The sequence below is a fragment of the Zootoca vivipara genome, chromosome 8 (genome assembly GCF_963506605.1).
Source record: "Zootoca vivipara chromosome 8, rZooViv1.1, whole genome shotgun sequence".
Taxonomy (NCBI): domain Eukaryota; kingdom Metazoa; phylum Chordata; class Lepidosauria; order Squamata; family Lacertidae; genus Zootoca; species Zootoca vivipara.
Genome location: NC_083283.1, coordinates 6,056,966 through 6,069,206, shown reverse-complemented (window position 1 = coordinate 6,069,206; position 12,241 = coordinate 6,056,966). Strand labels below are relative to the sequence as shown.

The 12,241-nt window shown below is 42.2% G+C and overlaps 1 protein-coding gene across 13 annotated transcripts in view; it reads right to left on the bottom strand.

Annotated features, from left to right (window-relative positions):
• The window catches only part of PTK2 (protein tyrosine kinase 2), a 199,157-nt gene that overhangs the window by 84,408 nt on the left and 102,508 nt on the right, over positions 1-12,241 (bottom strand). For all 13 annotated transcript variants that reach the window (XM_060277581.1, XM_060277582.1, XM_060277579.1 and 10 more), the window contains one exon: positions 11,558-11,645. In XM_060277581.1, coding sequence (XP_060133564.1) covers positions 11,558-11,645 — 88 coding nt within the window. The remainder of the gene's footprint in view (positions 1-11,557; positions 11,646-12,241) is intronic.

Genomic DNA, 12,241 nt, shown 5'->3' with positions numbered 1-12,241 from the left:
TATTTGAACATGGCTATCATATCACCCCTTAACCTTCTCTTCTCCAGGCTAAACATACCCAGCTCCCTAAGCCGTTCCTCATAAGGCATCGTTTCCAGGCCTTTGACCATTTTGGTTGCCCTCTTCTGGACACGTTCCAGGTTGTCAGTATCCTTCTTGAACTGTGGTGCCCAGAACTGGACATAGTACTCCAGGTGAGGTCTGACCAGAGCAGAATACAGTGGTACTAGTACTTCCCTTGATCTAGATGCTATACTCCTATTGATGCAGCCCAGAATTGCATTGGCTTTTTTAGCTGCTGCATCACACTGCTGACTCATGTTAAGTTTGTGGTCTACCAAGACTCCTAAATCCTTTTCACATGTACTGCTCTCAAGCCAGGTGTCACCCATCCTGTATTTGTGCCTTTCATTTTTTTTTGCCCAAGTGTAGTACCTTCCATTTCTCCTTGTTAAAATTCATCTTGTTTGCTTTGGCCCAGTTGTCTAATCTGTTAAGGTCATTTTGAAGTGTGATCCTGTCCTCTGGGGTATTAGCCACCCCTCCCAATTTGGTGTCGTCTGCAAACTTGCTCAGGATGCCCTCAGGCCCATCATCTAAGTCATTGATAAAGATGTTGAATAAGACTGGGCCCAAGACAGAACCCTGTGGCACCCCACTAGTCACTACTCTCCAGGATGAGGAGGAGCCATTGATTAGCACCCTTTGGGTTCGGTCAGTCAGCCAGTTACAAATCCACTGAATGGTAGCATTGTCTAGCCCGCATTTTACCAGCTTCTTTACAAGAATATCATGGGGCACCTTGTCAAAGGCCTTGCTGAAATCAAGATAGGCTACATCCACAGCGTTCCCTTCATCTACCAGGCTTGTAATTCTGTCAAAAAATGAGATCAGATTAGTCTGACATGACTTATTTTTCAGAAACCCATGCTGACTTTTAGTGATCACAGAGTTTCTTTCTAGGTCAGGGGTGTCAAACTCAAATTCATCGGGGGCCGCATCAGCAGTTTGGTCACCCTCAAAGGGCTGGTTGTATCTGTAGGACTATGTGTCCACTCTTTATTATCATAAATTATTGTCACTGCATTCAATTATTACTGCTTTTTGTAATAATGTAAGTAATAACTAGCTCTGAAAGCAGAAACATATTTGATTGTAGTTTATGGTCCCTATACCACTGTAAAGTGACACGGAAGTGGTCAGTATATCCAAAGTTTACCGCTCAGACTTTTAAGCAGAATAATAAGCAGACCTCCCCTAATAAGCAGACCCCCCTCCCCCGCACATACATCATATGTACTTACAGTACAGGAGAGAAGGGTTCAGGCACCAGTACAAAAGTCTGCGTAAAACCACCATTAAACAATACAAGTTGCAGTACAGTACTAAGATTTGGAGACCATCATCCATGCTTTTGTAACTCAGCCAGGAGGATGGAAGCTCCTCAGCCAGGAGGATGGAAGCTCCTCAGCCAGGAGGATGGAACACCCCCTCAAAAAAAAAAAAAATACCCCAAAGGCCACCGCGTGTTCTATGGCCAGCAACAGAAAACTGCAAGGGGACACTGAAGTCAGGGCTCTGCTAACAACCAAAGGAGAAAATTGGAGGCTGGTAAACACTTCCAATTAGTTTTGCCAGACTGGAGAGGGTGTGCGTGGACGTGGAGTGTGTTCAAGATAAAGATTGAGAACCGGCTGAGGCGCACCGTTGCCGCCATTTCTCATCCTTATCCTCCCCCCCCCTTGTGAATGAACCCCCTTGAACCCGAAGAAATGGGGCCTGACACACGCACACACACGCGCCAGCAGCTTCGGGGAAGGGGGAAGAAAGAAAAGGGGCTTCCTTTTTTTTACCTTGCATGGGCAGTGAAGGCAGTCTCCATGCCGCTGCCGCTTCCTTCCCGCTCTTGGCCACTCAGCGGGAAGGAAGGGGCGGCGCCCAGAGGAGCCCGCAGCTTCTGATTGGCTGCAGGAGATTCCTGTAGCCAATCAGAAGCCGTGCTGGAAGGGGAATATCCTGCAGCCAATCAGAAGCTGCGGGCGCCTCTGGGCGGCGCCCCTTCCTTCCCGCTGAGCAGCGGCGGCCTCAGAGGAGGATTGCCTCCCGCATCCTAAATGGAGGCGCCGGCCCTGGCTACACGGGCCACATGACGAGGTCTGGCAGGCCGGATTTGGCCCGCGGGCCTTGTGTTTGACACCCGTGTTCTAGGTGCTCACAGACTGTTTGCTTAATGATCTGCTCTAGAATCTTTCCTGGTATTGATGTCAGGCTGACTGGGCGGTAATTGGGTCCTCTCTTTCCCCCTTTTTGAAAATAGGGGCAACATTTGCCCTCCTCCAGTCTGCTGGAACTTCGCCTGTTCTCCAGGAATTTTCAAAGATTATTGCCAGTGGTTCTGAAATCAGCTCTGCCAGTTCTTTTAATACTCTTGGATGTAGTTCATCTGGCCCTGGAGACTTGAATACATCTAAACTAGCCAAGTATTCTTGTACTACCTCCTTACTTATTCTGGGCTGTGTTTCCCCTGCTGAATCATCTGCTCCATGTTCTTCAGGTCGGGCGTTGTTTTCTTTTTTGGAGAAGACTGAGGCAAAGAAGGCATTGAGTTCTGCCCTTTCTCTGTCCCCTGTTTGCATTTCACCATCTTCTCCTCTAAGTGACCCCACTGTTTCCTTGTTCTTCCTTTTGCTACGGACATACCCATAAAAGCCCTTTTTGTTGCTTTTAACCTCTCTGGCGAGCCTGAGTTCATTCTGTGCTTTAGCTTTTCTGACTTTGTCTCTACATGTGCTGGCTATATGTTTGAATTCCTCTCTGGTGATTTCTCCCCTTTTCCATGTTTTGTACATATCCCTTTTAAATCTTAACTCAGTCAAAAGTTCTTTAGATAGCCACCCTGGCTTCTTTAGGCACCTTCCATGTTTCCGTCTCATTGGTATTGCCTGAAGTTGTGCTTTTAATACCTCCCTTTTAACAAACTCCCAACCATCATGAACTCCCTTCCCTTTTAGTAAGTCTGTCCATGGGATCTCACCCAGCGTTTCCCTAAGTTTTCTGAAGTCGGCTTTCTTAAAGTCTAGGATTTGAGTCTTACTATGCTTGGTTGCTCCTTTCCGCTGAACAATAAACTCCAGAAGAGCATGATCACTCCCACCTAATGATCCTGCCACTTCTACCCCACTAACCAGGTCATCACTATTGGTTAGGACCAGATCTAAAATGGCTGATCCTCTTGTTGGTTCTCCCACTTTCTGGACAATGAAATTGTCTGCAAGGCCAGTGAGGAATCTGTTCGACCTTATGCTCTTGGCTGAGTTTGACACCCAACAAATGTCAGGATAGTTGAAATCCCCCATTACTACTATCTCACCTCCTTTTAAATGCCTGGTCATCTGTTCCAGGAAGGCTTCATCTGTGTCCTCAGTTTGGCTTGGGGCTCTATAGTAAACTCCCACAGTGCGATCACTGTTATTTTTCTCTCCCTTAATTTTGACCCAGATACTCTCAACTTGGCTTTGAAGTTTTAAATCCTGGATCTCTTCACAGGTATACACATCCCTGACATATAACGCTACTCCTCCTCCTTTCCTGTTTGGTCTATTTCTCTGAAATAGATTGTATCCCTCTATTATTACATTCCAGTCATGAGACTCATCCCACCAGGTTTCAGTGATGCCTATTTTATGTCGTATTTAGTTTGCTGTACCAAGAGCTCAAGTTCATCTTGTTTATTTCCCATGCTCTGTGCATTAGTATACAGACATTGAAGACCATTGATCATTCCCCCATGTCTCTTATTTAAGGATATCTTCCTCCCACCACTAGGTCTGCATGCTTTTTGCTCCATTTGGTCCTTGACATTTGGATGATCATCTTCAGAACTTGATAGACTCCTATCTTCAGGACTACTGTCTCCCTCCCCCACATAAGTCAGTTTAAAGCCTTCCTGATGAGGTTTTTAAGTTTCATGACAAAAACATTCCTCCCAACTTTTGTGAGGTGCAGCCCATCACTTGCCAGAAGTCCATCTTCAAGAAACTGCAGACCGTGATCTAATAATTTATATAATTATATAATTGCATAATTTACTGCTTTGGCCTTAACTTCTCAAATCAATCTCTGTCCGATTTGAGCTAGCAATTGTGCAGCATTATTGTATCAGGTGGTGACAGCATCACTCCTAGTGCAAAAATGCAGCAAATTCCTTGCACTTGGGGGAAGCCTCACCTGAACACTGATTCATGAAGAAACACAGGGTGAGGGTTCTAAGAAGGTGAACCTTCAGGTGTTGCTGGACTACAATTCACGTCAGCCATAGCCAGCATGGACAGCATGATGGGAGTTGTAGTCCAAAACAATTGGCGTGCACCAGGTTGGGGAAGACTATGTGAGATCATGCACATGTTTTCTTCTTCTTTTGTCATTGGAGGTGCTTGAGCAAATACATTAACTATGGCCCAGCTTTGGAATCTGAACCTTCACACTGGAAAACAGTCCCTAAGGACGCTTGGTTGGTTCTCAGTTTCAAAAAATTGCACATCATAATCTGTGAATTTAGTAGCTTGATTCTGAGAGAGCTGGTGACTCCTCCCCAAAACCTTTATTTCACCATGCAGACATTATGGCAGAAGGCAGCCACAGGAACTGGTGAAACTGCAAGTTTGCAGACACTGCCTCAGAGCAGTAAACGGCAAGAACTGCAAATTCAAAAGCTCAAACAGGATTTCCAAATCCCTGTTTATTGTTGTCATTTAAAGCAGCTGATGGCATTTGGAAGGGAGAAGAGTCAAGTGGGCTAAAGGTGCTTAATCTGTCCTGTACCTGCATGCTTTCTTCTCCAGGTCCTCTTTGAATTCTTTTCCAGAACTTGTTCAAGAATACCAGCTGGCAGAAAAGCAATCTTAGGGAGGGTGAATCTGAGACAGTGCAACAGACAGCTCTTTCCCTACACTCTCACACACCTCACTACTCACTGTCTCCCCTGCAAATCTATCCCTCCTCCACTTTTGCACAGCAGGAGGAAAAGATGAGATTAGGAAACCCGTTTGTTGCCCAAGATGTAGTCCCAGACTCAATGAGAAGAATCCCACACCAGTTTGGAATTTTACTCCAACAGGAATTAATTAGAATTAAAAGCAGGTTGAGATCAACCATTTGAGAGTTTCTCTTCAAGCTCATACATGTTTTTCACACCAGGGGAAGGGGTGATGAACCAGAGAAAGTGATTCAAGTTTGAAATGCAGCACACACAGGGAAAGCCCCATTTAACTCAGTGGGACTTATTATGAGTAAACACAGAGTTGAGCTTAAGCCAGGAGCCCCAATAGCAGCAACCTTTTCACAGGCTAAACGCTTATTGGGAAACAAAAAAGCAAAAATACAGCAAGTCTGCTCTCTCAGTAGGATCCTTATTTTTGTTGAGACAGAACACTGGTTGTGTGCACTTCTTGAATAACTTGCTGACTAGTCACTTCCCAAACTTCAAAACATTAAGGAACAATTGTAAAACCCACCAGCAGTCAAGTTCTCTGGCACATCAGACTGGCACGATACACAGTCAAGATGAGAGGAATGAAGAGCTCATACGTTTGGACATTCCAAACAGTGTAGGCTTACTCTGGTGCATGAGTTAAGAATAAATTTATTACGGACTGTATTGCCTTATACAGCAGCTGCTATGTTTTAGAAGGCATGTGCTTCATTTAGCCAGATCTCCCCACCCCCAGCCCTTACAGCAACAAAATCTCAGAAAGAAACATTCACCATAGCCTGGGAATTTAATTCAGATGAGAAGATTGCTATTAGACAATACATGGAATAATCAAGGTTTTAATCTTTGTGCAGCAAAAAGATACAATCCCCCCCAAAAAAGTGTAAATCGGGGCAAGGCATGGATGAGGTTACATTCAACCTTACATGCCTTAATTAGGAGGTGCACATAAACAGGAGAGGGTGAAACTGAGGAGCCCTGAGTGCAAAGGGAGGTAGCGGGTTTATTGGTGTGGCTTCAGGGATAGGAAAGGATCTGAACAGGTTCCTAATGTCCAGCTTTCACAGTATGAAACCAATAATGCATTAATTAAACAGCAAGCGATCCAAAGGCACCAAGATGAGTCTCGGGATTGGGTGCAAAACATTAATCTGAGATTGTTTCCCATCTATTGGGCCATCCTCTACCTGGGCATAGGGATGCTAACAGTGCAGAGTTAAATGTTATGTTTTCTTCAGATGTCTGCTTTCTGAACTCACATGTACAAAGTTGTCCATCATGAGACAGATGGAGAAAGCAGGTGTGCATGTGCAGGTTGGTAGTTCAACTCACCATGGGGGTGCTAATCTCCATGGTAAGTGTAGCATTTAAAACAGTCCCCAGAATGTTACTGTAGAAACAAAGACATGTAAAGCTGGTCCAAGTGAATGTCATTTTCTGTGCCCAATGAAAATCCAGAGGGTTACTAGGGAAGGAACAGAGCTTCCTCTACCCTCCCCTCTACCAGCCCACAACAAAACATTATTCAGTCTAGTATATTTTCAAGGTTTCCTTACAAGCACTGTCAGCAATGAAGACAACTGACTTAGGTATATAAAAGCATGGATTTCAAGCCACTGTTGAACCCATGCACAGAATGTGACCTCTAAATAAGCCATTATTTAAAGCAGCCTTGTGTTTCAGAACTTGCCTGGTAGCCATAGTAGATAAGGAATTGCATGCTGGCAAGCAAAGTAGCTAACGACTGATAGAGCACTCTGTCCCTTCTCTGCATCTGTAAAAGAAGTAAAGTAGGCTGTCGGAGGATGAAACCCTCTGCATCCCATTTGTTCTAAGTTTCTTATCCTGTGGAATCATCATGGCTTCTACAATGTTGAACTGCAAAAAGTGGTTACTACTCTACTTCATTTATATAAGTGCTCCCTTCCCTTTTGGCCAGCTTTACAACAGACAAATCATTAAACAAGACTTTCATGCTCCAAAGAAAATACACACTGGTCTTTTTTTCTTTCTTTCCAGCTTTTAAAAGCAAAGCTTTGCACTAGGTAACACTCAGCTGCCATCTGCCCTCAGCTGCTGCTCTGCCTTATCAAAAAGGTCACAGTTGCTACATTAATGCAAGTTGATCTTTGACATCCTGCACTAATTACACAGGCTCCCTTATTTCTATGGTAATAATAAGGACATTAGTGACTGGGGGAAGGGAACTGCTTGCCAACAGGGCATTGTGCAAGGCAGAATGACTTTAAAATTACCCCTTCTGTCATGGTGGACAGATCCCCCAGCTGTCTTTGTATATGCTCCCACTTCCTATTTTGTTGGCAAAATCAAACTATACACTTGGGAACCTTTATAATATTGGAAGCAATGCTAGTCTTTAGTGCAAATGATCACTTAATCAGGCGTACTCTTACTAATTTTAATTTTACCGGGAGGGGGAAGCTGGAATGTTTTGTAAATATATCTTGCCACATGGAAAGATCACCACCTCGTAAGATATAGGTTTACAAGACTTCAAAGATTTGCATGGCTCAGAGAACAGTAAGGATTATCTACCACCAGAGACTGATGGGTCTGCATCATTTTTCCTGACTGCTCTTAAAAGAGTTTCTTTTTGACCTAGCTAACTGTCTGTCATTGTACTAGTTGGTCTCTGGAATAGAAAAATGTCCCAAGAGACAGATGACCACTCCTACATGTATCTTCCATTGACTAGAGCCTCAGCTGCTTCCTGTTATATTAGAGAGCTTGGAAGCAGCAGAAAATACAAAAGCAGAACACAAACTGAGGAAGATACATGTCAGACTATGTCAGACTATAGGCCACTTTGAGGTCTATTCTGTGGTGGCAGCAATGAGAGTTTACATCACCGTCATCACATCTACTGCTTTGAGGTTTTTGCCTTTTTATAATCAAGTGGTATATAAATTGTATGATACAAAGAAATAAATCCACAGGAATGTCTGGCAGAGATTTAACATGTGGTAATGGGCTCCAGAGCAGTACAGCAAACCCTTGGTAGCCTACTATGACTTATTTGTTAAAAATTAATTTACATACATGCATACATACATAATATAATTTGTATACTGCCTTTCTATAGTTAAAACCAAGCTCAAGGTGGCTTACAACATGGGGGAGGGGGAATTGCATATTTCCAAACGTAACAAAAGTAATCATAAACAATAAATAAAACATCAAAAAGTACAGTGCCAAATTGAACAATTTCCACATAAATCATAATAAAGATACAAATAATAATAATAATACCAATAAAGCAACACCTCCAAACAAAATCCCCTAAGCAATTTAAGAAGCTAATGTCTAAATAGAATACCTAACCTGCACTATCAACCCAATGGTCACAGTGCTCTTCCTATGACCACTCCTGACTTCGTGAAAGAGTTGAGGGCCCATAAACATCTTGGGCTCGACGTCCTGGAAGACCTGCTCCCTTGCCTTGCTTGTCTTATTTCACCTGGCCTGGGAGGGTGGGCCTCTGATTGACTCCAGCTACAAAAGCTGAGGCTGAAGAAGAGGCCAGAGACCATCTTGACTGTCTTTTAGCTCAGACCCAGGATCTTGAGCCAGAGCTTCCACAGCTGCCATCCTCCATGAACCACCACTGGCAAGATTGGCAGCAACATCAGCAGATACGTTCTATGCTTATGATAACATTTTATTCTAATATTTTATTTTCTTGCTAATATTCCTGTTTTAAATGTGCGTTTTATAGTTGACTTTCTTTAGCAATGTTTTCTTTTGGAATGTTTAAGATAAAATATTTTTTAACTTTGCTGTGTTAAATGTGCATTTTGTAGTTGACCACCTTTGTAATGTTTTATTTTGAAATCTTTAAGATAATGTTTTAGATTCCTGCTAATTATGTTGCCTTGAAAATATACTTTGACTTCCTTCAGTATTGTTTTATTCAATGTTTTAATGTAGGTTGTAAACCACTTTGATATCTTTTCTTTAAAAGATAAAACAGTATAGAAATGAAATGGATAATATTATTAACAAAAACAATAACTTAAAGGGCTTGAACTTAAACTTGAAGGATCTCTGGCCATGAAAAACAAGTCCAAAAAGCTTCCTCCAGTCCTCCTGAAAATCAACTTTTGCTGGCATTTCTGTATTCAAAAAATGATTCAATTAATTCATGAGGCAAGGCACTAACCAGGCAGTGCTTAAAGAAAAAAATCAGTGATTTGCTGGCAGAAGGAAAACATACAGACTGGCAAGAGCACCGTGAGCATGGCAAATACTAGCACACTCAGTAATGCTTTAGAGTAGCCTGGGAGCAAGTCTACTGAACAGTGAACGGACCAGAGATCTGTGACACTATCACATCACCGCCTTGGCAAGCACAAGCTCTATATGCATCCAAACTAGAGCTCCCCAGAGCAATTTTACACCCATCTTGTCATCATAATACTCCAATACAAATTATGCAACACTGTCCACTGGAAACAAATCGCTGAATTAAGCCTTCCACCCCCTCACAATTGCTGTTATTATTTTAGTTACAGGTGTGTATCTGAAGAAGTGTGCGTGCACACGAAAGCTCATACCAATGACAGATTTAGTTGGTCTCTAAGGTGCTACTGGAAAGAATTTTTTAATGCTGTTATTATTTGTCACCCTTATCACAGAAAAAAAAGATAACTTCTGTTCGACGAACTTAAATTATTTACACCAATATGTAGCATTAATATAGGGCTGCTATATTTCAAGGGGTAAAAATCTGGACAAAAAAGTTGTTGAGCCAGAACCCAAATCAGAGCCCAGGCCGCCGCTGCCAGAGCCCGAACATATGTTCTACCACTACTCTGCTACATATAAATCCCTGGCTGTAACTTTTTAATTAGGTTACTGACATAAATTTAGATAATTCTAAAGAAATCTCTGTCAAAAGAGTACAACAAATCCTGTACCAACAATGCATTCTGCAGCTCTTATATTGTATATGCAATTTAAGCAAATTTGCACACCTCTACTTATTTTGCATAACTGATTCCCACTTTTGATTTTACAGTAAATCTGTCAATCATTGTGAAGAAAAGGGGGAGTACGCTGCACAGTGAAACTCTGCTGTCTTCACTAGCTAAAGAACTAACAAATTCTTAGTCAGCTCCTTTCTACTTTCTGAGATTCCACCAGACTTTGCCCACTCACTTTTCAAGCTTATCTTCACAGTTGTGGTGACTAAAAGCCAAGATTTTTCAGGACCATGAATGAATTGTGCCCACAGCAACCAAGCCCTGTGCTTTTTGCTGTATTTCCATTGAACTGTAGCTGCACTTGCATGGAACTGCAGAATACACAGTTTTCCTGGTCACAGAGAAAATTATTAGAAGCGTTCCAAGTAGATGAGGGTTTGAAGATGGTTAGCTGGTTTAAGTTAATTGGATTTTGAAAGGAAGTTTATAGCAAGAAAGAAGGCAGCCCTTTTTCTTTAAAGCTTTATGAGATATCCCTATGTTTTTTTAATCTGTTTTTAATCTGGGGAAACCCAGCCAGATGGGTGGGGCATTTTTATTATTATTTTATTTGGGGGAGGAAGTACCACATTTATTACACAGATTTGTGTGACTCTCTAGAAGAATTGATGTATAGATAGTTATAGAACAGCTGAAATTTGTGTATAACAGCTGGAATTTATTGGGGGAAGTATGCCATCTTTCTTCTACAGCAGAATTCCATCCAGGCACTGGTCAGACCCAGGATCTGAAAAACTCTTTCAAAACATGTCTTCTTGCCACAGCCTTGGGCATTATTCATGGAAAGGCAGAATTTAACCAGGGTGAAATATCCCAGGGTACTTATACCACACTGCAAGTGTGTCTTACACAAAAGTATTTCTGAATCTATCCCAATGCAGCATATGTATAAACTGGGGTCGGTGCACAGAGGGGAAACCTAATCACTGCTATGTGCAAAATTATCAAACTCCACTCATACTATGAAAACTGGTGCCTTAAACTGGTTTTCTTGACTGGGGAGACATTAAAGGTAAAGGGACACCTGACCATTAGTTCCAGTCGTGACCGATCTGGGGTTGCTGCGCTCATCTCGCGTTATTGGCTGAGGGAGCCGGTGTGCAGCTTCTAGGTCATGTGGCCAGCATGACAAAGCCACTTCTGGCGAACCAGAGCAGCACACGGAAACGCTGTTTACCTTCCTGCTGTAGCGGTACCTATTTATCTACTTGCACTCTGACGTGCTTTCGAACTGCTGGAGCTGGGACCAAGCTGGGACGGCAGGAGCTGGGACCAAGCAATGGGAGCTCACCCCGTCACAGGGATTTGAACCGCTGACCTTCTGATCAGCAAGCCCTAGGCTCAGTGGTTTAACCCACAGCACCACCTGCGTCCCTGGGGAGACATTAACTGTCACTTTAAACTGAGAAAAGAGACTCACCCTTTCCCTCCAATTCTGATGTGTGCTTTCAAATAACATATACCACCACCATTTTTCTGTGCTTGCATCAACATGCTACTTATATAAACAAAGCAGACTTTCACAACTCCCAAAACAAGTTTAAACAAAGCTGTATGTGTTTACCTGCTGATAGAAAAAATTTAACGTTGGCTTATCTTCAGTAAACTGGTTCAGAAATCCTTTCGGTAAGTATCGGATTCGAAGTTCATATCTACAAGGATAGAAAATGCAGAAAAATTATATGCTTTGTGTTTTGTAAGTTATGAGTGATCATCACATAACTTTTTAAAAATCTCTAACCGTTCTGTATAATATTTATATTTTATTTTATTTATTTAGAGCATTTGTACTCCACTCTTCATCCAAAAAGGCTCTCAGAGCAACTTACATGAAATCAAAACAAAACAAAACAAAACACTCCCTACCAGTAGGCATATATTCTACATATCCTGGAGGTAAAACAAGACAGATGAAATTAAGACTTGCAATGAGAGCCAAATATGTGAGAATTCATATGCACATCAAAAAGCAACAGGGAAACAATGCTTGATTTTTAAAGAGAGACGGGTGGGAATTTTAAAATTGCATGAAATGATATGCTTATGCAAGGTGCTGTTGAAACCACTGAACTTCACAGCAATCACCATTCATACAATTCCAATTTCTTATTGACACACAAACTGAATTACTGGCCTTCAGTAATTCACCATTATGACATAACTGGTTCATGATCTGTGCAGAAGGCTAAGGACAAGATCCAAACAAGCTTCTCAATATAAAATGGAACTCTTCTCTTCAGGAATGCCA